At 52.5% G+C, this 27,995-nt stretch overlaps 1 protein-coding gene across 4 annotated transcripts in view; it reads left to right on the plus strand.

The window, feature by feature from the left end:
* The first annotated feature begins 1,401 nt into the window (after nucleotides 1-1,401).
* NPRL3 (NPR3 like, GATOR1 complex subunit) overlaps nucleotides 1,402-27,995 on the plus strand; it is a 72,551-nt gene continuing 45,957 nt past the window's right edge. For 3 of the 4 annotated variants that reach the window (XM_054180730.1, XM_054180728.1, XM_054180731.1), the window contains exons 1-7: nucleotides 1,402-1,542; nucleotides 3,450-3,519; nucleotides 8,645-8,683; nucleotides 12,929-13,058; nucleotides 20,517-20,591; nucleotides 25,221-25,374; nucleotides 26,138-26,219. In XM_054180730.1, the coding sequence (XP_054036705.1) occupies nucleotides 1,425-1,542; nucleotides 3,450-3,519; nucleotides 8,645-8,683; nucleotides 12,929-13,058; nucleotides 20,517-20,591; nucleotides 25,221-25,374; nucleotides 26,138-26,219 (668 nt within the window). In that variant the 5' untranslated portion in view covers nucleotides 1,402-1,424. The remainder of the gene's footprint in view (nucleotides 1,543-3,449; nucleotides 3,520-8,644; nucleotides 8,684-12,928; nucleotides 13,059-20,516; nucleotides 20,592-25,220; nucleotides 25,375-26,137; nucleotides 26,220-27,995) is intronic. The other variant, XM_054180729.1, reaches the window with a different exon arrangement.

The raw sequence follows: 27,995 nt of genomic DNA on the forward strand, positions 1-27,995 counted from the left end.
GCTGCAGGTGTATGAAGTGCTGCACTGAGGGCACTGGGCTGCACTGGGGGCACTGGGCTGCAGGTGTATGGAGTGCTGAACTGGGGGCACTGGGCTGCACTGGGGCACTGGGCTGCAGGTATATGGAGTGCTGCACTGGGGGCACTGGGGTGCACTGGGGGACAGGGCTGCAAGTGTATGGAGTGCTGAACTGGGGGCACTGGGCTGCACTGGGGGACAGGGCTGCAGGTGTATGGAGTGCTGCACTGGGGGCACTGGGGTGCACTGGGGGATAGGGCTGCAAGTGTATGGAGTGCTGAACTGGGGGCACTGGGCTGCACTGGGGGCACTGGGCTGCAGGTGTATGGAGTGCTGCACTAGGGGCACTGGGCTGCAGTGGGGGACAGGGCTGCAGGTGTATGGAGTGCTGAACTGGGGGCACTGGGCTGCAGTGGGGGACAGGGCTGCAGGTGTATGGAGTGCTGCACTGGGGGCACTGGGCTGCACTGGGGGCACTGAGCTGCAGGTGTATGAAGTGCTGCACTGGGGGCACTGGGCTGCACTGGGGCACTGGGCTGCAGGTGTATGGAGTGCTGCACTGGGGGCACTGAGCTGCACTGGGGCACTGGGCTGCAGGTGTATGAAGTGCTGCACTGGGGGCACTGAGCTGCAGTGGGGGCACTGGGCTGCAGGTGTATGGAGTGCTGCACTGGGGGCACTGAGCTGCACTGGGGCACTGGGCTGCAGGTGTATGAAGTGCTGCACTGGGGGCACTGAGCTGCACTGGGGGCACTGGGCTGCAGGTGTATGAAGTGCTGCACTGGGGGCACTGAGCTGCAGGTGTATGGAGTGCTGCACTGGGGGCACTGGGCTGCAGGTGTATGGAGTGCTGCACTGGGGGCACTGAGCTGCACTGGGGCACTGGGCTGCAGGTGTATGGAATGCTGCACTGGGGGCACTGAGCTGCACTGGGGCACTGGGCTGCAGGTGTATGAAGTGCTGCACTGGGGGCACTGAGCTGCAGGTGTATGGAGTGCTGCACTGGGGGCACTGAGCTGCACTGGGGGCACTGGGCTGCACTGGGGGCACTGGGCTGCACTGGGGGCACTGGGCTGCACTGGGGGCACTGAGCTGCACTGGGAGCCGGGGCCGCAGGGGCTATGAGTTGCTGGTCTGAACTGGCGGCGCTGGGCGGCACCGGGAGCCGGGGCCGGGGGGTTCCGGTCTGAGCCGGGGCCGGGGGCTCCCGGTCTGAGCCGGGCCGTGAGCGGCTGCGGCCGGATGCGCTGTGCCCGCTGTCGGGAGGCCCCGAGCCGGTCGCCAGCCCCGGCGCCAGCTCCGCATCCGCCGCCCCGGGAGCCGCCGGCCGGTGGCTGCGGGCGGAAGCGGAAGCCGGGAGCGGCGGCGGCCTTCCTGCGGGCCGAGCCGTGCCGAGCCGCGCCGGCATGGGCGAGAGCACCAGCCCCATCAGCGTTATCCTGGTGAGCTCGGGCAGCCGCGGCAACAAGCTGCTCTTCCGCTTCCCCTTCCAGCGCGGCGCCGAGCACCCCGCCGCACAGGCCAGTAAGTGCGCGACGCCGCGGGGCCCGGCCCGGCGCGGCACGGCCCGGCAGGGCACGGCACGGCAGGGCACGGCGCGGCACGGCCCGGCAGGGCACGGCACGGCAGGGCACGGCGCGGCACGGCACGGCCCGGCAGGGCACGGCGCGGCCCGGCAGGGCACGGCACGGCGGCCGCCCGAGCCTCCGCCCGGGCCTGGCTCCGCCCTGCTACCCCACACCGCCCACACACCCACCCGTGCCTCGGCCCCTGCCTGCGAGGCGGGCACCCCTCAGCCCCGCACGCCTCACACCGTGGGGGCCTGGTGCGCCCCCCGACCTTACAGCGCTCCGGGGTCCCGGCGTCCCTTACACCGCTCATGCTGTGGAGGCCTGGCACCCCTTACACATCCCATACCGGCATGGGCGCCTGGCACCCCTTACACATCCCATACCGGCATGGGCGCCTGGCACCCCTTACATATCCCGTACCGGCATGGGCGCCTGGCACCGCCACCCACCTCCCATCTCATACTCACCATGGGTGCCTGGCACCCCTTACACATCCCATACCCAGCATGGGCACCTGGCACCATCCCCCACCTCCCATCTCATACTCACCATGGGCGCCTGGCACCCCTTACACATCCCATACCCAGCATGGGCACCTGGCACCATCCCCCACCTCCCATCTCATACTCACCATGGGGGCCTGGCACCCCTTACACATCCCATACCCAGCATGAGTGCCTGGCACCACCCCCCACCTCCCATCTCATACGCACCATAGGGGCCTGGCACCCCCTCATGTTTCATATCCACCCACATGGGGGCTTGGCACCCCCTTCCCCCCCCATCTCTCATCCACTGTGAGAGTCTGCCATCCCTCCTACCCCCCATGTTCATCAAACCAAGTCAGTGCCAGGTGTTACTGCCCAGGTGCTTCGCTGCCATGCCTGGGCCAGCTGAAGTGGTGCAGGGTTTAAAAGCTGTAGGGGAAGGAAGAGGCAGGGTGAGAGGTGAAGGCACTGATCTGGGGCAGATGCCAAGTGAGCTTTAACCAGTAAAGGGTGGAAGAGATTTTGATCACTTGTGTTGAATAGTGAGGGGCAGAAGTTTCATTTCTTCTGGCAAATGGGAGCACAGGAACTGCCAGGTGCTGCCACTCTGCTGTGGAGCCAGTGTTGGTTGTATCTCTTCCTCCAAGATTCCCGATCCAGGATGGGATCTGAGGCTGGGCTCTGTTTTGCCTGCAGCCTGGGGGCTGTGGGGGCAAGGCAGGATGGATGTGGTTGGGGTCAGTGGGCCAGTGCCTTGCTGTGAGGCGTGAAGGTGCTGAGGGTGTTTGACTTGTGTCTCAGGCTTGCTGCCGTGTGTCCCTCGAGGTCTGACACCTCTGCTTGCTTCGGGAGTTGCTTTTGACCAGGAGGGAGCCAGCTCTGAGTATCTTTTTGTTTTTATGGGTAAAATCTGAAAAGACAGTTGGGGTTTTCTACTGCCTCTTTCCCTGCCTTCCCCTCCTGCTTTTTGTGGCTAAAGGGTTCCAGTAAGTGTGCCTGCAGGACACTGCAGCGTTGTCATTGTCACAAACCTGAGCAAGAAAGAGGGACATGCATTGGTCAGAATTTTCTCTTCCACCCTCTTGAACTGCAAACTGGTCCCTGGCACTTGGGAGAGAATCTGTTTCTGTGAATATTTTGCTTTCTGGCCTGAGGCTGAAAATCCTCTTCCTCTTTTTTTCAATTGAGGGTTAAAAAAACCCCAACCCCCCAAGCTGTGGCGCATCTACCTGAAAAGGAATGGGCTTCCTGCACCTGCTTTTGGAGATCTGCCTTACAGATAATTTTTTTAAGGGCACAGCAAGTATTCTCTTAACACACAGACTGTAAACCCAACTTGGTAAAGGGACAATCTGCTTATCCTCTGCTTCAGATAAACCCAGGAGCCGATATGCTGTCAACAGCTCCGGAGATACCACAGAAGATCAAGATGGGGACTCCAGGTAGGGGGAAAACGTTTCTCCTTGCCCTAGAGTTTGAACCAGCAGGGAGGTGACCTCTTGCTGTCTTGCCTCCTAGTTCAGTAGGCAAATTCTTTCTGACTGGAGAGAAGATAACCTTCCACAAAGTTATTTAATGACACGTGGGAAAATTGGTGCTCAGTGACCAGGAGTGTCTCATGAGGGAATGCTGAATCTGTGGTGTTCTGGTCAGGTAGTTTGTGCATGTGTTATAGTTTGTGCTGCCCAAACTGTATCCTAGCCAGCAAATGAATGGAATGGTATAGACATATCTGTATTGTTCTCCTGTATCCAATCCCCTACTTCATTTACCTTTTACTCAAAGATATCCAGAAACTTCCTCTTCTTCTTTGTAACTAAGACCCTAGGCTAAAGTACCAGCCTCAAACTATTAACAGCTTGTTAGACAACATTACTCTTTCAAAACTACAAGTATTAATCCTTTGGCAAAACCCCACTTCCCTCTGCCTGCCTCCCTCTAACCAGATCTATTCTTCAGCTGCCTCAGACCCTTCCCTAGCTCATGTACTTCTTGTATCCATGCACTAATGAAGAACTCCATTTTGTTTCTCCAGGTATAGCTGCCTTTGTGTCTGGGGGGTGAAACAGGACCTGGAAAGAAAACTTGAGACTTGGGGATGGTTTTTTTTCAGTAACAGGGCAACCAATGCAGTGAATAGGGGCTGGATCCTCTAATTACTGTGTGTGGGAAATCTGAAATCTGCTGCAGGGTTCTAAGTTTATCACCATCAGATAGGAGGCAAATCTGGGAAAGAAAAAGGCAGATCTTTTTCTGTGATATGTGTTTTAATCTCCAGTATTAATAAAATGGGGGAGCTGCTGTTCTTCTTTCACAGAACAGTAAAAAAAAGTACTCAGCAGTTGCCCTTAGAAAGGAAATTTAGATCCCAGCCTTGCAAAATGTAAACTTGTTTTTTATGCCTGAGAATGGTTTAGCTGCAGTTAAAAGTCACCCATGACAGTAGACTAGATCAGTTTCTTTGTTTTATCTAGGACTGGCATCTCATGAGAACACATTTTGCTTCCAGTCCTTTGTCTTTTGCCTCTTCTGGTGTCTCTGAGACGATCAGGTGCAGCCTTGTGTCATGTCTGCGAGGAGTGCAGTGCAGCACAGGGACAGCTCCCCCGGGAGCAAGCCCTGGTCTGTAAATGTGGTGAAGGTGTTTCAGACTGTGCTGTGGATGGCAGCACAGGAGGAAGGCTGAGTGCACACATTCACTGCTTATCTCAGGGATTTTGTTGGTTGCTGTTCCAAAGCCTAGCTCTGGTATTTCTCTAGATAGATGAAAAGGTGTTGGAATGGTATCAGCTTCTGTCCAGAGCTGGTTCCTGTTGCCTCTGCCATTTGGGCAGAGCACTTGATGCTTTCTCTGGATGGTGCCCATGGTGCTGAATTAGTGTGATGCATGACTGCTACTCATGTAGGAAAAGCTGTTAGCAATTCAGTCTGGAGAAGACCTTACTGTGGCCTTCCAGGATCTGCAGGGGGCTCCAAGGAAGCTGGGGAGGGACTTTGGAGGGTGTCAGGGAGGGATAGGACTGGGGGGGATGGAGCAAAACTAGAAATGGGTCGATGCAGATTGGATGTCAGGAAGAATTCTTCCCCATGAGGGTGGTGAGAGCCTGGCACAGGCTGCCCAGGGAGGTGGTGGAAGCCTCCTGCCTGGAGGTGTTTGCAGCCAGGCTGGAGGTGGCTGTGAGCAGCCTGCTGTAGTGTGAGGTGTCCCTGGCCATGGCAGGAGGTTGGAACTGGCTGAGCCTTGAGGTCCCTTCCAGCCCTGACAATTCTGAGTCATAGATCATAGAATGAAGCGATGGGAAAGCTGCTAGTGTCTTCCTGAAACTGGTGTTAGGTAGATTTAACATGCTGCTGTGTAACCTACATTAACCAAAGAATGTAGGTTGTGTCATGGTAGTGGTGAGCAGAGCTCTGGGTTTGAAAGGCAGGGCCTAATCTCCTAGTCAGGTGTTTGTAATTAAGCTTTTAGTGTTTAAAAGAATTTCTGCTCTCTCAGCTGAGCTCACTGAGTGCAAAGGCTGAGAGGTCTGAAGTGCTGAACAGAAGAATATTAAGGCAGAAATCCCCCTCTGTGGTGGTGATCTTCAGAAGAAAGAACTTAGCACTTGTACAGTTTTATGTACAACAATCCAAACAAATCCATGCAGCAGAGTCTGCCCTGGCTCTTCCTAAAGTCAGTGTTGGTAAGCCTTGTGTTGAGCTAGCTGAAACCGAGCTGCCCAACAAGGTTGTTCGGCCAGCAGGAAGTCACCTGAGTGACTTAGCCTTAGCTCCTGTGGATCTGTCTGTAGCTGCCTTACACCTGCAGGGAAACAGAAGAGGAGAAATGTTTCTGTTGCTCTGAAAGCATTGGCTCTGCTAGAGGCCAATCCTGGGCTCCAGCACAGGCTTTCCCATGTTTCATGTTGAGTAGCAGAGGTTATCTCAGGTTTATCTTGTTGCTGCAACAGTTAAGAGGGTTGGGTTCATGGGGTTTTATACCGGGCGGCTGGCATGAATTTACCTACAACCTGGCAGCAGCTGCATCCTGGATAAGGCTCTGTTGCTTTTTCCCTGAGCTATGGGAAGACAGAGCCACTTTTGAAGTGACCTCTTCTGGAGCAGCTGAGGTGTATGCATTATGGCCTCAGAATAGAATAGAACAGAATAGAATAGAATTAACCAGGTTGGGAAAGATCTTTGAGATCACCAAGTCCAACCTGTCACCCAGCACCATCTAATCAACTAAACCATGGCACCAAGTGCCTCATCCAGTCTCTTCCTAAACACCTCCAGTGATGGGGACTCCACCACCTCCCTGGGCAGCACATCCCAGTGCTGGGAAAAACTTCTTCCTAACATCCAGCCTAAACTTCCCCTGGCACAGCTTGAGACTGTGTCCTCTTGTTCTGGTGCTGGGTGCCTGGGAGAAGAGGCCAACCCCCACCTGGCTACAACCTCCCTTCAGGTAAAAAATTGTTTTCCAATGGATTTCCCAATCCATTGGAAGGGCAGAAAGGCCAAAATCACATCATTTGGGGTGCCTCAACTCTCCATTTCCCCAGGGCATGTTTGGGTGCATAATTGGATCTCTTTTAGCCTTCAGACTCAAATTTCCTGGTCATTGGTGAGCTCTTTGGCTTTCAGGGAGAGTTGCAGCCTATTCATGACAATCCTGCCTCTTGGCCACTGCTGTGTATTTGCCTGTATTAGTTCCTCCCCAGTGAAGTTGTGTGTTTGGCTCTTCAGAGTATAGATATTTTTTCCCCTTCCTTTTCAAACCAAGTCAAGCAGCAGAAGTGGTTGAGGTGTGTTGATGGCAGCCACGTAGCAAAAAGGTATTGAGGAGAATCTGCCACTGTCAAAACAAATTGCCTGTCAAGTGTCTCTCTTTTGTAGACTTCTCTTAGCCTTTCATGTTTGCTCTCTTCAGAAACATCCTTCAGTGTTGAGTGCTGTAGCAGTAACACTCCCCCCCCCCCCCCCCCCCCCCAGCTGATGGAAATGCCTGCCAGGCTGGAAGTGTTTGGGTTTTTGCTTGGCTTTGTTTGGTTTTCCCTGGGAAAAAAAAAGTCAGGCAAGGACTCCTTTGAAGCCAGAGCATATACTGTTTTGTTCAGTGGTTTGGAATGATTTCTGTCATTCCTCTGGTGGTGGTGCAGTCAGCAAGCAAGCATCCTGGTGAAGCTGCTTTTAGAGTCACCTTGGTGACAACAGGCTTTACGTTTTTCAGTGGCATCACTAAGTGAAGAAGGTTTCAGCAAGTTCCACAGCACTGATGTCACAACTTGGCCAAATGCTTCTGTTACAACACCCCCCCCAAGTTAGTGACAAACAAGGCCATGAATGTCCCTTTCTAACAAACAGTAGTTCTGTGATAACATTTCTGCATCCTCTGTCCCTCTTTCACTGGACTCCAGTGTTTGTCCTGATGTTTGTGCTGAAAGGCTTCCTTTCTGTGAGCTTTTCCATTCATTCCCTCCATCCCCTGGGACACCCTTCCTGTCCTATCACCCCCTTTGTGTCATTTGCCATTTGGGATTGCTCTGGGTTCCTTTTTTAACCTGACTAGGAGAAATCTGCTGTCTTTTAGGTTAAATAATTGTTGGAAGTTTACATTTTGTCTCCACTTTTCTAACATGGGCAGAATAAAACTTGTATCAGATGAGTTATTCAGTATAGTTAAGGGATTTGTTTCAGGCAGCAAGCCCTTTTTTCCCCCTTTCCTTGTTATTTGGGGAGAAAAAAGCAGTTGACTCTTAAAATGAAAATAGGTGTTTGTTTCTCTGACATGAAAGTGAGTGAAGCTGTTACCAGAGCCTCCCTCTGTACCTCTTGTAAAGAAGGTTTTCAGGTTCTTTGCTTTTAAACCTTTTCAGCCTGCTTCTCCTCAGTTTCTGCTTTTTTGCTTGGGGTGGACAGAGATGAAAATGACTTTGTGCTTGTGCTGTGAGTCTGGCTGGGCTGCTACCTGTTGTTCAGGTCCTGGGGAGGGGGAGCAGCAGGAGCTCTGTGTGCAAGGCCCTGGACAGAGTCCTGGCTGTGCATGCAGCAATAAGTGTTTGGCTAAGTCTCTTTTCTACGTCTCGTGGCTCTGGAGGCCCCAGAAGCGATTGTGAAAGAGCTGTGGAGTCATTTGAGGCTGCACAGGATGTTCCTTTGAGGAATACCCTAGGAACAGTCTGGAAAAGAGACTGAAGTTTAGAATCTGCTTGAAACCAGATTGCAGCCTCCTCTGTTCTCTCTTAAGGTAAGCCCAAACGAAGAAGTACTGTGTAGCTACAGCTCTAAGTGCAGCCTGTGTGGGAACACTTTGCAGCAGCCAGAGAGGACTGAAGTGCCTGCTTTCAGCCTGCAGTATGTTCCCCAGAATTCACCTCCCATTAACTCAGCTTTTGACGCCTCCCATTAACTTTTGACTCTTCTCAACAGTTCTGTTTCCTTTACAGGAGTTTAACCCTGCATACTTCATCCTGGGGTTTAACATTTATTTCTCTTTCTCTTTTTCTTTGGTATTTTGTGTACTTGCCTGGTTTATTTTCTCCTGTTGTGTTTTGTTTTGTCTTTATGGCCATGTTCCCATTTCAGAGACCAATGTCCTCTAACTGATGAGCAATTGGTTTCAGGGTAAGACCAAACATGCTGAACAATCACTGTCTAGAATGGCTTTCTTCTCTCACCATCCTTTTAATTGTGCTCTGTTTCTAGTTTCTGTTTTCACACTGAGTGATGAGATAATTCCATGCTAAATCACAGTGGCTGCAGGAAAGGTGTTGCTGAAGGTTTCTGCCAGGATAATTACAAAGGGTCTTGCTAATGTTAGTGTAGGGTATCCAGAATGGGGGTGCTGCTGTCCCAGATCTGGGACTAAGGAGCTCAGGAAGGTTGTGATCCTCCAAGTCTGGCCTCGGCATTGTGGTTATTCCAACAGGGAGTCCTAAACCAAATTGCATTTTGCTCAGCACCGAGTTAGGAGGTCAGAGAGGAAACTCTTCAGTCCCCAGCGATAATGGAGAGCTCTTCAGAGACCTGGCTTGGAGCAGCTGTGCTGGTTACTTGTTCCTGGTGCCCCACTAAGCTGAACTGGATGGCTGCATCATGTTCCCTTTTGGAAGGTGTGGAGGGAGAAGTGCTGATCACAGAATCACAGAAGCTTAGGGGCCAGAAGGGACCTTGAAAGGTTATCTAGTTCAACCCCCCCACCAGGCAGAGCAGGATCACCTAGAGCAGATCACACAGGAACACATCCAGGTGGGTTTGAGATATCTCCAGAGACAGAGACTCCACAATCCCCTGGGCAGCCTGTTCCAGTGTCCACTCACCCTCACAGTGAAAAAATCTCTCCCCAGAACCCCAGAAGTATTAAACTAGCCCCTGCTTAACACAAAGATGTTCCCATTCTAAACTACTTCAAAGAAGAGTTGCATATAAAAGCCTTACTTTGAACTGCTGTGGCATACAAATGAATTTGTGTTTGAGAGTCTTTCCCCCTCCTTTTCCTTTTGCTACAGCAGTTGTGGTTTCAGCTGGTTTCCAGAGGAGATGCTGCTGACAGTTAATCTGCACTGGTATGGTTTGTACCATACTGCTGTTGCTGCTCCATTGAGCTTGTGATAAGACTGGTGGGATATTTTGGGCAAATCAGAGCTTTTAGGTTTTGTATTTAGTTTCTGCCTGCTGAGTTCCTGAGCAGAGGAGATGTTTGCTTCCCTCTGGAAATCACAGTGCCCAGACTAATCCTGTAAAAGGAGAAGGGACTGTTACTGCCCAACTGTGGAACCCAATCTGCCTCTAACAAACTTTTTGGCTCTCATTAGCCTACAATTTTTAGGTCATCATAATAGGCCCTAGAGATTGAAAATCAGTATTAAAACACATCAAGTAAAAATGTTACTTTCTGAGGTACAGCAGTGAGTTAAAATGGTGAGGGCAATGTGTCTGCTGTCCTCTAACCCCCCTAGCATCCTGAGGCCCAGGAAATGGCATAGTGGGCAAACCACCCCCCCCCCAAAACAGCAAACCCAATGCATTTCTAGGCTATCAGAGGAGGAGGATGGAGCTGGAGTCCAGGTCACTCTGGAGAGAGCTTGTGGTGATCCTAGGTGTCTGTACCCATCAGGTAGCACCCCTGTAGCCCATCTGTCATGGATTGAATTGGCAGCTTTGTCTGTCCTGAGTGTGTCATTTGGATGCAGCTGCAGTACTCTCCCAGAAAGAGAAGTCTCTGCTAGTGAGAAGATCCTGAGGCCTCTAGAAACCCAACCTTTTCAACTCTTCTTCCCCACAGAGCCATGCACAGGGCAGGGCAGACAGGAGGTGCCGTGGGGAGCAGCTGGACACCTTCAGCACCACATTTGTCTGTAAAAGATCTGCTGGGGTAATTCCTTGGAAAACTCAGATCTTAGTGGTGGTGCAAGTCATCATAATGATCAGTTTTCCAGTTCCCAAGGTATCCTGTGCCAGGGCTGGTGAAGAGTAACTAATTTCTTCCCAGCAAGCAGGCATTTTCTGTTTCCCCCCGCAAGACACATGCTCCTTTGGAGCCATCACCGTTACAGCCTTGCTGGCTCCATTAGGAGCCTGTTAACTGACGCAGCAGAACAGGGCCAAAAGGGTGGGAAAGCTCACTGCTGCCATGGTGACTTCTCATCCAGCTTCAAGTGTGATCTCCAGGGACTCTCAGTCCAGGTCCTGTCTGAGGACACTTGGCCCTTTCTTCACAAACTCCACCTGTTGTGCCTCCCAGCGCAGTGTGGTGGCAGGGGAGTGTGGGCTTGGTGGCCTCAGGAGTCTCTGTCTAGTCTCCCCATCTCTCTGTTTGCCTTTAGCTGTGTTTGGAGAAGAGCTGCCAGGGATTCAGAAGTTTGTACACAGCTGCTCCTTCCATAAGCCAAAGCCCAGCAGCGAGCTGTGTTCAGGATGACCTGCTCGGGCAAACGCCAGCTCTGACAGCTCCTGAAGCCCCTGTGCTGCCCTTTATCTTCAGACTATGTAGGGCTAATAAAACAAGTGCCTGTGGGTCATATGGAGGTGGCTACCCAAAAAAGATCTGGCTGGGAGCATTTGTCTTAGTTCCTGTAGCACTCCCTAAGTCAGAGTGAGGCAGGAGCACGGTGCAGAAATTCCCTCTCTGGGCATGGAGGGCTCGCTTGCGGCCGAGAGATAAGGAGAGCACAGCACACACCCAGGCCTGCCCTGCTCCCTGAGTGATACTGGGTTATCTGGGACACCTGCCTGGTGGAGGGGGGCTGGGCTGAAGGGACACACATCCCCAAGTGTAAATAAGGAAAATGAAATAAACATTTTCATTGTTAAAGAACCCCCCAGTCTCATCAGAAACTGGTCAGAGGTTCATTTGGTTAAATGGGAGCTCCTGAGTACTCAGATGAGGGAAGAACTTGCTACCACCAAACCTTGCACTGCTCCACTTTCAGGACAGCAAGTTCCCTCCTGCAGCTAACTGAGGTAGAATGGAATAGGATAGAAGAGAATAGAATGGAATAGGATAGGATAGAATAGAATAGAATTAACCAGGTTGGAAGAGACCTTCGAGATCATCAAGTCCAATCCATCATCCAACACCATCTAATCAACTAACCCATGGCACCAAGCACTCCATCAAGCCTCCTAAACACCTGCAGTGATGGTGACTCCACCACCTCCCCAGCAGCACATTCCAATGGCCAATCACTCTCTCTATGAAGAATTTCCTCCTAACATCCATTCTAAGCCTCCCCTGGTGCAGCTTGAGACTGTGTCCTCTTGTTCTGGTGCTGGGTGCCTGGGAGAAGAGCCCAACCCCCACCTGGCTACAGCCTCCCTTCAGGGAGTTGGAGAGAGCAAGAAGGTCTCCCCTGAGCCTCCTCTTCTGCAGGCTAAGCAACCCCAGCTCCCTCAGCCTCTCCTCACAGGGCTGTGCTCCAGACCCCTCCCCAGCTTTGTTGCCCTTCTCTGGACACCTTCCAGCACCTCAACATCTTTCCTAAACTGAGGGTCCTTTCCCCTGTGGATTTGAGCTTCACTCTTTCAGGGGACACTGAGGAGGACAAATGCTTGTAGTGACCAGACCGGTGTTGGAGGGCTGGGGGAAAGAGCAGTTGAAGAATTCCTTCCTAGTCATCTTGGATCCTTACCCAGCTGTAGTTGGCATTTAGAGGGCAGGCTCCTCGTAGGCCCTTGCAGCTGCCTTCTTCCCACTGCTGATCCAGAGCACTCAGCGTTGGAAGGGCCTGCTCTGTCATGGATTTGCCTTGGTTTGGTTTGTCAAGTGAGAAAGCCCTGGTGAGGCCAGGAAGCTCTCCAGAGGTGCTGCTGCCCTGGTGACCACAAGCTCAAATCTGTTAAGTGAGCAAATTTGAGTCTGCGCTGGTGAGAGTTGGGAGAGGAAGGACAAGTGTTGGTTGTTGGTTTCTTCTAATTGAATCAGCTCTTTCTTGCCTTCCTCCTCTGCCATACTGGGTGGCTTAAAAGATCTCTGTTGTGCTTGAGTGACAGGCTGTGTCCATGTGTAGTTGCTTGGTAAGTTATTAACCTGCAGCTAAATCCAGGCAATGGCTAACTCAAGCTGGTTTTATCTTTGAGCAAACTGCATCTAATCTTTCCAATGTATTTTGCTGAGCATGTAATTAAATAAAGCATGACCCTCCAGCCTTTGTCCTGAATGCTTCCTGGTTGGTAATTGTGATGATCTGAGGAGCTGTAATTAAGGGGCTGTTAATTTCCCATAATTGGTGGTGCTCCAGGTACAGCAATTTCAACACAATTCCTAATATTTAAGAACCTGTATGAGTTAAATCTGGTCCTCTTTGGAGGAATATTCTGGGGGGGGTTGCTTTAGGAAAACTCTAACAGCTCCTCTCTCTGCTCCTCAAGGTTTTCAGATGTCATCCTGGCAACCATTTTGGCGACCAAGTCAGATATGTGTGGCAAGAAGTTTGAGCTGAAGATCGACAACGTTCGCTTTGTTGGCCATCCCACCTTGCTCCAGCATGCCCTTGGGCAGGTATGCTCCAGGGGCCTGCCTGGGGACCTGCCTCCTTTACCCACTGCCTGGCTTGCCTGGGAAAATTAGGACTCACAAGGTGCCTTTTGAGCCTCTTCAGCCTGGAGAAGAGCAGACTCTGGTGCACTTTAGAGCTGCGTGAAGGGAACCTACAGGAAGGCTGCAGAGGGATTTTTCCTGAGGGTGTCTAGAGACAGGACAAGGGGGAATGGTTTGAAGCTGATGGAGGGCAGGGCTAGTCTGGAGCTGAGGAAGAAGTTCTTCAGTATGAGGGTGGTGGGACTCTGGAATCGGTTGCCCAGAGAGGTTGTGGATGCCTCCTCCCTGGAGGTGTTCAAGGCCAGGTTGGATGAGCAACAGAGTCTAGTTGAGAGGTGTTCCTGCTCATGGCAGGAGGGTTGGAGTGGATGATCCAGAGATCATCTTCCAACCTGAGCCATTCTAGGATTTTATTTCCTGATGCTTAAAGCTGTCTTTTCCTTACTTCCAGATAAACACAGGGAGTGGCAAACTGAGGGAGCTGTGTCAGTGATTCACAGAAAGCCCCTTCTGGTTGCAGTACCTGAAGCAGGCCTACAAGAAAGCTGGAGATGGACCTTTCTACAGAGGCTTGTAGAGTCAGGAGGAGGGGCAGTGGTTCTGAGCTGAAAGAGGGGAGATTGAGACTGGAGATGACAAAGAAATTCTTTGCAGTGAGGGTAGGGAGGCACTGGAACAGGATGCCCAGGGAGGCTGTGGATGCCTCCTCCCTGGAGGTGCTCAAGGCAAGGCTGCATGAGGCCCTGGGCAGCTTGGGCTGGTGGGAGATGTCCCTGGCCATGGCACAGGGGACTGGAACTGGATGATCTTCAAGGTCCCTTCCAACCCAACCCATTCTATGAATCTAGGCTTCTGCTGCAGAAAAGCAGTGTGGGGAAGGAGAAGCAATACTAAGCAGCCCAGCTCAAAAGGCCATTTCTCGCTAAATTAGTTCCTGCAAGTTGGCTTTTTAGCACCTCTAATTAGTGTGGCAGTTAAAAAAATAGCACCCAAACCCTTCACAGATGCTAGGAGCTGCGTCAGCCTTGCTTGGCTTTTAACTCTTGCTGCTGCTGGAGGTGATTCACAAGGCTCACTTGGAACAGGTTGGATGTTGAAAGGTCTAAAATTTTCCTGTGGACGAAGTCAGGCTGCTGCTGGCGTCGGGACCTTGTTCCATGGCCTGGGTTTTAGCTGCTGGGAATGAGAGCAGGTCCTGTTGGAAGCTAGGAAAGAACTGACATGTTTCTGCATGTGAAATATTCCCTGTCCCATTCCTTCTTCCTGTCAGAATGAGCTAGGCTTTGGGAGTTTCTGGATTCAGGGCTGATCTCTGTCACTGAACAGCTTGGCTCTCCTTTTCGTCACATTTACTAAGTCCTTCATGTTTTTCAGGGGGGAAAAAAGGTTGCTTGCCAATTCTGTCCTTTCTAGCTATAATTAGAGGTGCAAACAGACTGTTGGCAACTCCTCCCTGATATTTAGAGGACCAGACTGCTTCAGTCCAAGCGAGGAGCTGGCCTTAAGCATCAGAAGATGCTTGTGTTCCACTTTCAGAACTCTGCCATGAGTCTGCAACAAATGTGATGGCAGCTCACCAAGACTCAGCCCTCAAATGCTGGAGCTGTTTTGGAAGGCAGAATTCAAGCATCATCAAGGTTTGCAAGCCCATCAGCAGCTCCAGACAAGGCAAGTGATGAACCAGGCCCAGGGGCTGTACAGGGACCCCAGCCAGGAGCAAAAGGAGATGGCACTAGGGGCAGGGCTGGAGGACCTGGTTACCATCTGCTTAGGCAGGGTCCATCCAAGACACCAAGGTACCTACAACAATGTGATCCAAGAGACAGGGCTGGAGACAGGCACAGCTCCAGGCCTTAGGCTGAGCTTAAATGGAGCTCCAGGGCCAAGTTTCAATGGGACTCCTGGATCATGGGCTAGGGTGTGTTTGGGACACCATTAAGGCCTTTTGGTGCCCTCAGAGCCCTGCTGGTGGTGACAGTCTTGTTCTCTCATAATACCAGATCCTTTTATTTTGCTAGTCTTATCCCCTTAGCTGTGGTGTAAAGGAGGTTGAAAATGGCCATTTTCCTTTTTGTTCCACCACACATTACACATTCTCCCCACTTCCCAGTCAGTTTTATCCTCATTGCACAAAATGTCTCTTCAGTGTCAGTCTGCACCTGGGCAAATAAAGTTCTAAAGTGCTGTGAAGACTTCTTTCTTACTTCTCCAAGGTCTTCTTTTTGGGTGTGCTTTATCACCTCTGCACCCCAGAACTTTCTAGTGCCCAGAGCCATCTAGATGTGGCAGCCATCTCCCAGAGTTCCTTTGAGTCTAAATCTGGGACCCTTCTGCCCTTAGGAAGAAGCTAAGTGGAGATCCTTTCCCATGGAGCAAAGGCAGTGCCCTGACTAACCTGACACTCTTTGGTTTGGGTTTCTTCAGAGTTCATACCACAGTAAACTAATGAACAGAATAGCTCAGCAAATTCTCACTGAGATGAGATTCAGGAGTTTCAAGAGCAGCAGTATTTAATCCTGGGTGCCAGACCACATTTTGTGTAGCAGCATTCTGAATTCTTCTCATTCCCTCAGCATTTTCCTTTCCAGCTCTTTTCTCCCCCTGCACACAGAATCCTAGAATGGCTCAGGTTGGAAGATGGTCTCTGGGTCATCCACTCCAACCCTCCTGCCATGAGCAGGGACACCTCTCAACTAGACTCTGTTGCTCATCCAGCCTGGCCTTGGATACCCTCAAGGAGGAGGCATCCACAACCTCCCTGGGCAACCTATTCCAGAGTCTCACAACCCCTGTACTGGAGAACTTCTTCCTCAGCTCCAGTCTAACCCTGCTCTCCCTCAACTTCAAACCATTCATAGGATCAATAAGGTTGGAAAAGACCTCAAAGATCATCAGCCTGTCACCCAACACCTCATGACTACTAAACCATGGCTCCAAGTGCCACAGCCAATCCCCGCTTGAACACCTCCAGGGATGGGGACTCCACCACCTCCGTGGGCAGCACATTCCAATGGCCAACAACTCTCTCTGGGAAGAACTTTCCCCTCCCCTCCAGCCTAAACCTCCCCTGGCACAGCTTGAGACTGTGTCCTCTTGTTCTGGTGCTGCTTGCCTGGGAGAAGAGACCAACCCCCACCTGGCTACAGCCTCCCTTCAGGTAGTTGTAGAGAGCAGTAAGGTCTCCCCTGAGCCTCCTCTTCTCCAGGTTGAACACCCCCAGCTCCCTCAGGCTCTCCTCATAGCAGAGCTGCTTCAGCCCTTGGATGGTTTTTGTGGCCCTCCTCTGGCCTCACTCCAGCAGCTCTGTGTCCATGTTCATGGTGGTAGTTGCTTGTGTTTTAAGGAAGGACCAGGGTCATGCCCACACTCAAAAATGCTTTTGAATCTTAATGATGTTCACAGGACGTCCTGGAACCTGTGACTAAAGAAGAAATGAAGCCAGGCTTTACCCCCTCCCATCCCTGCCTTTCTGAAAGAACTACACTTACACTTTAGAATAAATTAAACACCTTCAGCACTTCTTGTAGGTCACTGACTTTTAAGACTACTGAGTGGAAGCCCTCCAGGTCTGGAGTTCACTGCTGAGCAGTTCATTGCTGCAGCTTAGGGCAAGAAGAACCTCCACTCCTTACTGGACCTGCAGGGGAACACGGTGACTGAAGATAAGGCAAAGGCTGAGGTCCTGAACACCTTCTTTGCCTCAGTGTTTAACAGCAGGGCAGGAGTTCAGCACCAGTGGCCTCCTGAGCTGGGGATGGGGTCGGGGAGCAGTGTGATGCCCCAGAAATCCATGAGGAATTAGTTGGGGACCTGCTGAGCCACTTGGACACCCACAAGTCCATGGGACCGGATGGGATCCATCCCAGGGTGCTGAGAGAGCTGGCAGATGAGCTGCCAAGCTGCTCTCCATCATTTTCCTCCAGTTCTGGCTCACTGGAGAGGTCCCAGGAGACTGAAACTGGCCAAGGTGGTCCCCAGCCACAAGAAGGGTTGGATGGAGGAACCTGGAAACTCCAGGCCTGGCAGCCTGACCTCAGTGCCAGGGAAGGTGATGGAGCAGATTATCCTGGGGGCAATAACTGCACCTGAAGGATGGCCAAGGGCTCAGGTCCAGCCAGCATGGAGTTAGGAAGGGCAGATCCTGCCTCTCCAACCTGATCTCCTTCTATGACCAGGTGACTGCCTGGTGGATGTGGGGCAGGCTGTGGATGTGCTCTGCCTGGACTGCAGCAAGGCCTTTGACACCGTCCCCCACAGCAAACTGCTGGCCAAGCTGTCAGCCCCTGGCTTGGCCAGCAGCTCTGAGCTGGGTTAGGAACTGGCTGGAGGCTGAACCCAGGGAGTGGTGGTGAATGGTGCCACAGCCAGCTGGCAGCCAGGCACCAGTGCTGTGCCCCAGGGAGCAGTGCTGGGCCCCAGCCTCTTTAGCATCGTCATTGATGATCTGGATGAGGGAATTGAGTCAGTCATCAGCAAGTTTGCAGATGACACCAAGCTGGGAGCAGAGGTTGGTCAGTTAGAGGGCAGAAGGGCTCTGCAGAGGGACCTTGACCAACTGGACAGATGGGCAGAGGCCAACAGGATGGCATTCAACAAGTCCCAGTGCCGGGTGCTGCCCTTTGGCCACAGCAACCCCAGGCAGAGCTACAGGCTGGGGTCAGAGTGGCTGAGAGCTGCCAAACAGAGAGGGACCTGGGGGTGCTGACTGACACCCGCCTGAACATGAGCCAGCAGTGTGCCCAGGTGGCCAATGGCATCCTGGCCTGCATCAGGCAGAGTGTGGCCAGCAGGAGCAGGGAAGTCCTTGTGCCCTGTGCTCAGCACTGCTCAGGCCACCCCTTGAGTCCTGTGTCCAGCTCTGGGCTCCTCAGCTCAAGAAGGACATTGAGAGACTTGAAGGTGTCCAGAGAAGGGCAACAAAGCTGGGGAGGGGTCTGGGGCACAGCCCTGGGAGGAGAGGCTGAGGGAGCTGGGGTTGCTTAGCCTGCAGAAGAGGAGGCTCAGGGGAGACCTTCTTGCTCTCTGCAACTCCCTGCAGGGAGGTTGTAGCCAGGTGGGGGTTGGGCTCTTCTCCCAGGCAAGCAGCACCAGAACAAGAGGACACAGTCTCAAGCTGTGCCAGGGGAGGTTTAGACTCGAGGTGAGGAGAAAGTTCTTCCCAGAGAGAGTTGTTGGCCATTGGGATGTGCTGCCCAGGGAGGTGGTGGAGTCCCCATCCCTGGAGGTGTTCAAGAGGGGATTGGATGTGGCCCTTGGTGCCATGGGTTAGTCAGGAGGACTGTGGTGACATGTTGGACTTGATGAGCTTTGAGGTCTCTTCCAACCTTGGTGATCCTGTGATCCTGTGATACCTGTCAGGAGGGGTGGATGCAGCCCTGCTTTTGCCAGCTTCTCTCTGGTTGTCCTGTCTCAAACACCACATTAAGAACTAAGACTCCTGGAATCGTTTTGGTTGGAAGAGGTCCTTAAGATCATCAAGTCCAACCATTACCCCAGCACTGCCAGGTCACCACCAAACCATGCCCCTCAGCAATGCATCTGCATGGCTTTGAAACCCCTCTAGTGGTGGAGACTCCACCACTGCCCTGGTCAGCTTGGTCCAGGGCTTGGCAACCCTTTTGGGGCAGAAATTGTTCCTGATGCACAAGCAGATGTTGTGTGGAGCCCAGATGCTGGGTTAGCTCTGTGTGTGGCCTGGCAGGGTGCAGCTGTTCTCACTTGGCACTGGGGGGGTGTTCAGCAGGGAGCTTCAGGGGTGGCAGGAGTGTCCTCTGGATTTTGTGCTCCATCTTGTGGTGACACTCACTCGAGTCAGTGCAGTTCTTGGATGTGCAAATTCAGCTTGCTCCTCTTGGCTTCCACACTGTTCCTTCCCACCAGAAACCCTGTTCCTTCATTAGGGATGAAGCTTGCTGCTGCAGAAGGCATCCAGGAGGCTGGAGAATGTTTGGAAGTTTGCAGGCAGTCAGAATCAAAGCTTTTGTTTTAGTACTGGAGCTCTAGAGCCTGGATTTTTGGTGATAAAAGCAGCAGTTGATGCAATTCAGATGGGGATTTGAGGAAAGAACAGGTATAAGCTGGGATGGGAAATCCATGGAATTCTCTTTAGTTAAGATCTGTTACAGTGGTGCTCAGGGAGTCAAACCCAGGTGCTGGAATGCAGGAGTCAAGACACCTGATGAGACTGCTGGCTGAGCTGGTGCTGATTTCCATGGCCATGACCAGGAATCACAGCGTGTTAGGGGTTGGAAGGGACCTCAAAAGATCATCCAGTCCAACCTCCCTGCCAGAGCAGGACACCTAGAACAGGTTACACAGGAATGTGTCCAGGGAGGTTTTGAGTATCTCCAGAGAGGGAGACTCCACAACCCCCCTGGGCAGCCTGCTCCAGGGCTCTGGCACCCTCAGAGCGGCAATTTTTTTCCTCCTGTTTCCATGGCACTTCCTCTGCCTCAGCTTCCACCATTGCCCTTTGTGCTGGCATTGGGTATCACCCAGCAGAGCCTGGCTCCAGCCTCTGGGCACATCTTTATAAACATGAGTAAGGCCACCCCTGCCCAGGTGGCCAAGAAGGTCAGTGACATCCTGGCCTGCATCAGGAATAGTATGGCCAGCAGGAGCAGGGAAGTCCTTCTAGCCTGGAGAAGAGGAGCTCAGGGGAGACCTTCTTGCTCTCTACAGCTCCCTGAAGGGAGGTTGGAGCCAGGTGGGGGTTGGGCTCTTCTCCCAGGCAAGCAGCACCAGAACAAGAGGACACAGTCTCAAGCTGTGCCAGGGGAGGTTTAGGCTCAAGGTGAGGAGAAAGTTCTTCCCAGAGAGAGTTGTTAGCCACTGGAATGTGCTGCCCAGGGAGGTGGTGGAGTCCCCATCCCTGGAGGTGTTCAAGAGGGGATTGGATGTGGCACTTGGAGCCATGGTTTAGTTGTCAGGAGGTCTTGGGTGACAGGTTGGACTTGATGATCTTTGAGGTCTTTTCCAACCTTATTGATTCTATGATTCTCCCCCTGTGCTCAGCACTGCTCAGGCCACATCTTGAGTCCTGTGTCCAGCTCTGGGCTCCTCAGCTCAAGAAGGACATTGAGAGACTTGAAGGTGTCCAGAGAAGGGCAACAAAGCTGGGGAGGGGTCTGGGGCACAGCCCTGGGAGGAGAGGCTGAGGGAGCTGGGGTTGCTTAGCCTGCAGAAGAGGAGGCTCAGGGGAGACCTTCTTGCTCTCTGCAACTCCCTGCAGGGAGGTTGGAGCCAGATGGGGGTTGGGCTCTGCTCCACAGCTTCTGAGTGGTAGTAGCCATGATGCTTCAATGATGAAAAACTGAACTCCTAGGCTTTTGCTTTTCCTTTCTGTTTGGCTTCCCACCCACTTTGTTACCAGCCCTACCTGGCACTGTCTAATGGGGTTTTGTAAACTGTATTTTTCAGGTATCCAAAACTGATCCCTCCCCAAAGAGAGAGATGCCTACCATGATTCTCTTCAACGTGGTGTTTGCACTGAGGGTAAGGACTGACTGACTGCCAGCTGACACTTGGGAAGCTCTGCAGGTGTATGAGAGAACACAGCAGACTCATGCTCCAGTGAGCTCCTGTCAGACATTCAGGGCCCAGCTTCACTGGGGCATTTTTACACTGTTTGGGTTTGTGGTCCCCAGCTGAAGGTGACACTGGCAAGTGGGGAGGTTCTGCAGCTTGGTGGGAAACAAGTGCAGTTGTTCTCTGCAGGAGGTTTTCCAGAGTGTTTGGGTTGAAATGCCCCAGGTATGAGGGCATGCAGGCAAGCACTTTGCAAAACAGATCTGACCCCAGCTGCAAATGCTCTCTCTGTCTTGCCTGCTGTTGCTGGTGAGCTGGGAGTTGCTGGGAGTTCTCTACACCCTGCAGCTGAGGCTTGTCCAACTGAGCTGCACAGAAGGCAGCCTGGCTTTGTCTGTCCTGTGTGTCAGGTGCTGCTCTCGCTCTGTGACTGCTCTACTCCTGCCCAAGACAGGACCAGATCCCTACTGGCACAGTGCTGAGCACTGGAGACTCCCTGAGGCTTGGTCACTGATGGTCACTTCTGCTCCAGCAGGCAGACTGGACAGAGGCTCATTCTTGCCAGCCTTAAGGGTCAGGCAACCCAATCTGGCTCAGGGCAGAGTCACTCAGAAAGCTGCTCTGGCTCAGGACAGGGCTCTTTTGAGCCCTTCCTCATGCTGGGTGACACACACATGTGTGCCTTTGCCCAGTGCCTCTAGGATTTTTAAGTGGACACTGCAAGCTACTTCCTCTTAGCAATGAGATTATTGTACCAGGAGAGTGCCAGCTGTAGCATTCTAAATGAGGAGGACAAGTGAAGAATAAGTAGATTCTGATGCTCAGCAAGAGCCTGGACCAAATGTGAAGGTTTTGCTTGGATTTTTTCCCCAGCCTGATGTTGACTGGATGTTGGTATCTGGGTTAAGGGATCCTGGCTTGGGTAGTTAGGTGGCATGAGCCCCTGGTTCAAGCATTGTTTGATTTGTAAGCTTTGGCTTTCTCTTGCATCTGTGGAGGCATCATATTAACTCTGTGGCATGTACACACGTGAAAAACCATGTTAAAAGGCAAAGAGGGAGTTGGAAGAGCTGTCCTCATGGAAGTGGTTGATTTTTCCTTGACTGGTTATATATAGTGTCAGAGCAGATCTAGGGAGGCTCTTCTCCCCCTCTGCTTTGCCCTGGTGAGACCACACCTGGAATACTGTCTCCAGTTTTGGGCTACCCAGTTCAAGAGAGACAGGGATCTGAGGAGACTCAGGGGTGACCTCATTCATGTTGGTAAAGCTGTGCAGGGGGAGTGCCCAGAGCCTGGCTCCAGCCTCTGCTGGGTGATGCCCAATGACAGCACAAGGAGCAGTGGTGGAAGCTGAGGCAGAGGAAGTGCCATGGAAACAGGGGGGAACATTTTTTCCCTGTGACAGAGCCCTGGGGCAGGCTGCCCAGGGGGGTTGTGGAGTCTCCCTCTCTGGAGATACTCCAAACCTGCCTGGGTGTGTTCCTGTGTGATCTGCTCTAGGTGCTCCTGCTCTGGCAGGGAGGTTGATCTTTTGAGGTCCCTTCCAACCCCTAACATTCTGTGAATCCAGGAGAGTTTGCTTCCTGTGCTTTTTGGCAGTGTGATGACACTGCTGTAATTGTGTGGATGAAGCCCCACTTGCCCCCCAGCCACTCTTAGTGCACAGAGAGCTGTCAGCTTTCTTAAAGTGCTGTGTGAGGAGCAAGTGGATTCCCCCCGCCATGGTGTAGAGCACTGCAGGGGGTGGGTGGAGGCATTTTGAGATAAAGCTGAGAGTCCATCTGCAGCAGGCAGACCCAGCAGGCACAGTCCCAAGTGCTATAATCAGCAGCAGTCCTGCTGTGGCGAAGCCGCAGGGTAACCAACGTGTCGTGACTCAGCAAGAGCAGCGGAGCGCCGACTGCTGAGTCATGGCTGGCTCCTTTGCTTGCCAAGTTATCACTAGCTAGAACTCTGAATTCCTTTAAATATCTTCACAAACATGCAGCAGCTGCTTACTCAGCCTGGAGCCACTGAGGTCTCCCCTCCCTCCCTTGTCAGCTGGACTGACTCGATAGATGTTTCCAGCACTCTCGTGGGGGCCACACCAATGCAGGGTCAGTGCTGAGCCATGTTGGTGCCTTTGGGGAGCATCTAGCCAAAGTCACTCTGGTTTGGGATCCAACTGTTGATCATGTGCTGGTAATTCCTAGCTAGCTTCTGTCCTGCCAGTGTGTGAGCCAGACATGAATACAGCAGCAGGGAGCGGCTGGGCTGCGTTAAAGGCACTGCAGTCTTTGTACTCCCAGTGACCTGAGCCTGCACCTTGAATCACAGGATCATAGAGTCACAGAATTGTCAGGGCTGGGAGGGAGCTCAAGGCTCAGCCAGCCCCAACCCCCTGCCATGGCCAGGGACACCTCACACTGCAGCAGGTTGCTCACAGCCACCTCCAGCCTGGCTGCAAACACCTCCAGGCAGGAGGCTGCCACCACCTCCCTGGGCAGCCTGTGCCAGGCTCTCACCACCTCCTGGGTAACAACTTCTTCCTAACATCCAATCTGAATCTCCCCACTTCTAGTTTTGTTCCATTCCCCCCCCAGTCCTATCCCTCCCTGACACCCTCAAAAGTCCCTCCCCAGCTATCTTGCAGCCCCCTGCAGATCCTGGAAGGCCACAATGAGGTCTCCTGGGAGCCTTCTCCTCTCCAGCCTGCACAACCCCAACTCTCTCAGTCATAGAATGGTCTGGGTTGGAAGGGACCTCCAAAGGTCATCTAGTCCAACCCCACTGCAGTGAGCAGGGACTTCCTCCCTAATGATCAGGATGCCCTGAGCCCTATCAAGCCTGACCTTGAATATTTCTAAGGATGGGGCCTCAACTGCCTCCCTGGGCAATCTGTTGCAATGTTCCAGCACCCTCATGGTGCAGAACTTGTTCCTAACAGCCAATCTAAATCTGCTCTGCTCTCATTTCAAACCACTGCCCCATGCCCTATCATTGCAGGCCTTTGGAAGCAGCCTCTCTGCAGGCTTCTTGCAGCCCCCTTCAGGTACTGGAAAGCCACTCTTAGGTCCCCCTGGAGCCCTCTGTTCTCCAGGCTGAACAACCCCAGCTTGACACTCCTTTCTCAGTGGCTGAAATTGAGTTCTTTGGTCTCTCTGCTAGCAGAAGGCCTATCAGTGAGGCTTTTTCCCCAAATCCTTTGTTACCTTGGAATGATATTTGGCTTGAGGGCTGCTCCAGCACTCCAGCACCTTTGGAGTAGAATCTGTGAAGGTCATGATCTATCTTTGGGTGCTTTGCTTGCAGCCAGCCCATAACCCAAGGCTGGGGAGTTGCCTGCATATGGCAGCTGCGTTTCCCACAGCACACAGGTTTAGGGGAAGTTGGTTATTGAGATGTTCAACCCATGCTGGACATCCCTCAATTTCAGGAGATAGCCTGAAATTGTGCCAATTTCTTCACTGAAAGAGTGAGGTGATGGAGACACCATCCCTGAAGGAGTTCAAGAAACGTGGCCATGGCACCTGGGGAGATGGTTGAATGGCCATGGTGGTGGTGGGTTGGTGGTTGGACTGGATGAGCTCAGGGGGCTTTGCCAACCCAAACAATTCCATGGTTAACAACTGGAAAAAATAAACCAAGTAGTGGAATGGGACTCCAGGTTCTGTGTTCGTTTGATGCACATGGGCAGGGTTAGAAACCCCTGAGTCTTCTCTTTACCTTTGGACCTCTCTGAGCTTCTGCTTTGTGGCTACAAGTGAGAATCCCTTTCTTTCTCCACTTGCCAGAGAGGTTGACTTTTGATAGCTACTGAAGAGAATGATTTTGCTTACTGATCCCCCAGTGTAGTTGCATAGGCTGAACAGGAGCCAGCAGTGTGCCCAGGGAGCCAAGAAGGCCAAGGGCATCCTGGCCTGCAGCAGGAAGAGTGTGGCCAGCAGGAGCAGGGAGGTCATTCTGCCCCTGTGCTCAGCACTGCTCAGGCCACCCCTGGAGTCCTGTGTCCAGCTCTGGGCTCCTCAGCTCAAGAAGGACATTGAGAGACTTGAAGGTGTCCAGAGAAGGGCAACAAAGCTGGGGAGGGGTCTGGGGCACAGCCCTGGGAGGAGAGGCTGAGGGAGCTGGGGTTGCTTAGCCTGCAGAAGAGGAGGCTCAGGGGAGACCTTCTTGCTCTCTGCAACTCCCTGCAGGGAGGTTGTAGCCAGGTGGGGGTTGGGCTCTGCTCCCAGGCAGCCAGCACCAGAACAAGAGGACACAGTCTCAAGCTGTGCCAGGGGAAGTTCAGGCTGGAGGTTAGGAAGAAATTCTTCACAGAAAGAGAGACTGGGCACTGGGATGTGCTGCCCAGGGAGGTGGTGGAGTCCCCATCCCTGGAGGTGTTTAGGAAGAGCCTGGCTGAGGCCCTTGGTGCCATGGTTGAGTTGCTCAGATGGTGCTGGGGGAGAGGTTGGGCTTGGTGAGCTCTGAGGTCTTTTCCAACCTGGTTAATTCTTTATTCTGTATTCTGGTATCTACTGAAGAGAATTCTTTTGCTTGCTGATCCCCCCATGTGGTTGCATAGATGTGACTATGGCCAAGCCCTGACCTGTTCCTCTCCTCTGCTGCCTGCAGGCCAACGCAGACCCCTCGGTGATCAGCTGCTTGCACAACCTGTCCCGCAGGATCGCCATCGTCCTGCAGCACGAGGAGCGCCGCTGCCAGTACCTGACCAGGGAGGCCAAGCTCATCTTGGCTATTCAGGATGAGGTGTCTGCCATGTCAGAGAGTGAGTGCTGAGCTTTCTGCAGGAGGAGCTTTGTCCAGGAGCTCCTCTTGTGCCCTTTTCCTGTCCTTGTGGCTCATTAGCGTGACGGAGTTTTAGCGCTCTTTAGTATTCCAACAGCTTTTGCCTCGTCCCAGAGCCCTGCCCCTGTGCAGAGATGTCAGCTTTGGAAGTGCAGCAGCTTGTTTATTTTCCTTATTGGCTCAGGTGGGTGTGAGCACTGAACCATCACATTTGGATCTGCCTGCCAGGCTGAGGCAGAAGGACTCCCACGTAGGCTGCTTGCCCCGCTTTAAGGCTGCGTGCTGAGTCGGCGGGCCGCTGGTGTGGAAGCTTCCCTCTTGCCTGCTGTTCCCAGGCAAATGCCCCCAGGGTGCTCTTACACACTGTACTGCAGAGACCTTTCCTCAAGTAATAAGGGCTGCTTCAGGTGAATGGTACCTGATGGTGCTGCATCATCTTGCTGCAAGCATTGAAGATTAAATCTTAGCACGGGGTGAAACCCCACAGGAGGTCAAATACTCACCTGTCAGACTCCCAGTTCCATGTGCTCAGCTGAGCTGAGCTTCAGGAGTGGTTGGCCATGATTCACTGTTACTATTTTAAGAGGCAACTTGTGTTTATGTAAAAGCTTCTGAAAGATGATTGTAGATTAAAAAGGTGCAGATTCTGTCCCTAAGGTAGTGCTTGATACCTAGCTGGGGAAGGGGAACTCTCTTTGCTTTGCAATCAGTTGTTTGCTTTCTTGTGTTGCAATTTTCCACAGGCACAGAAGGGCCCCAGTCACCTTTCCACCACATTCTGCCCAAGTGCAAGCTGGCCAGAGATCTCAAAGAGACCTATGACAGGTAAGGGAGATTTTCTTCCTAGCTCATGGTGTGCTGCTTCTCACTGAAATCTCATGGCCATGTCCCTTAGGAAGTGGAGATACTCAAGGTGAGGCTAGATGAGGCCCTGGGCAGCCTGGTCTAGTTGAGGATGTTCCTGCTGACTGTGGGGAGATCAGACTACATGACCTTTGGAGGCCCCTTCATAGACTCATCATAGAATCAATAAGGTTGGGAAAGACCTTAGAGCTCATCAAGTCCAACCTGTCACCCAACACCTCCTGACTAACTAAACCATGGCACCAAGTGCCACATCCAATCCCATTTTGAACACCTCCAGGTCCAGTGATGGGGACTCCACCACCTCCCTGGGCAGCACATCCCAGTGGCCAATTCCTCTTTCTGGGAAGAACTTTCTCCTCATCTCCAGCCTAAACTTCCCCTGGTGCAGCTTGAGACTGTGTCCTCTTGTTCTGCTGCTGGCTGCCTGGGAGAAGAGCCTGGGTATTCTGTGATTCTACAATTCTCCACCCTTTCATGCTGTTGACTGCCAGGGGTTTGGGGTTGGGAGCAGGAGGAGCAATGTGAAGGGGCAGCTGTCAGGTGAAATGTTTGTGGACTTGCTCCCCTGATCACTACCTTGCTCTGCCTTTGGATATGTCATGGTTCTGTACAGATGGTGGTCTGTCACAGCTGTAAGGACTGCTGTTCTCTGTCCATTGCAGGGCTGGGAGGTGTCACAGTGTAGAACTGCTGCAGCTGAGAGAAAAGTGCTGCATCTAGTACTGATGGCAAGGCAGATCCTGCCCTTGGCAAGGCAGATCCTGCCCTGGCTTCATTTGGTTACACTCTGCCTGTCTGGACAGGGAATTTGGATTAGGTGGTGAGAATTTCAGCAGAATGGAGAGGGTAGCATGCTGTTTCTTGACTCCATCAAAAGATCTGGCAAGGATTTCAAAGGCATGTGGAGTTAGTGTTGAATTGCAGCAGGAGCTGGCTGCAGCCTCCTGCAGTGTGCCTCTGTGCTGACAGCTCGTCTGCAGCAGGCAGACCTCCGCTTCAGGACGTGTGCTCGCTGAAAGGCAGGCAGCACAGGAGGTTCTGGCGGGGAGAAAGCTGCTGTATCCCTTGCTGAGGGTGTTTGTCAGGGAAGAGAATCACTCTGGAGCTCCTTTGCTGACTGCAGAGCACATGGGATGAGACCAGGCAAAGCCTTTAGCCTCCCTAGGCTGCGGTTTCCCTTGTACGTAGGGATAACTGCAGAGCCCTGGCAGGTGAGGCACTGAGGGGCACTAAGTAATGTAATGATTGCAAGGCACATGAGAAAACTGCTGTTCAAAGCTGTTCTTTGTTATGTTCAAGAGCTGTGAGTTTCAGCTCCTTTGGAGGGAATGGTGTCTGTTGTTCAGTACAATCACACACAACCTGTAGCAAAGTTGAAAGTGTGCCTTGGGATTCTGACATGAAACTCCACCTTTTCTTTTCCTGTTCCTCTAGGGCTGTGTTTTTGTGACTGGGAACCCTCTGGTCTTGCTTCCAAGCTTTGTAGTGACACAGTGACATCTTGTGGCACTTAGCCATGACTGGAGGGACTGGAGTGTGCTGATAGGACTTGCCCGTGACAGGAGGAGGAACAGACCGGCCAGAGGCCCCCAGCTGTAGAATCAGGCAGTGTCTCTCTCATGTAGGCATTGCTGGGGGGGAGAAGTGCTGTGAGCTCTCTTTTGACACTTTTGCATGGTGCTGTCATAAGGAAATGTAAGAAGGTGTTAGGAAGAATAGCAGAGGTCTGTGCCT

The sequence above is a fragment of the Dryobates pubescens genome, chromosome 4 (genome assembly GCF_014839835.1).
Source record: "Dryobates pubescens isolate bDryPub1 chromosome 4, bDryPub1.pri, whole genome shotgun sequence".
Lineage (NCBI taxonomy): Eukaryota > Metazoa > Chordata > Aves > Piciformes > Picidae > Dryobates > Dryobates pubescens.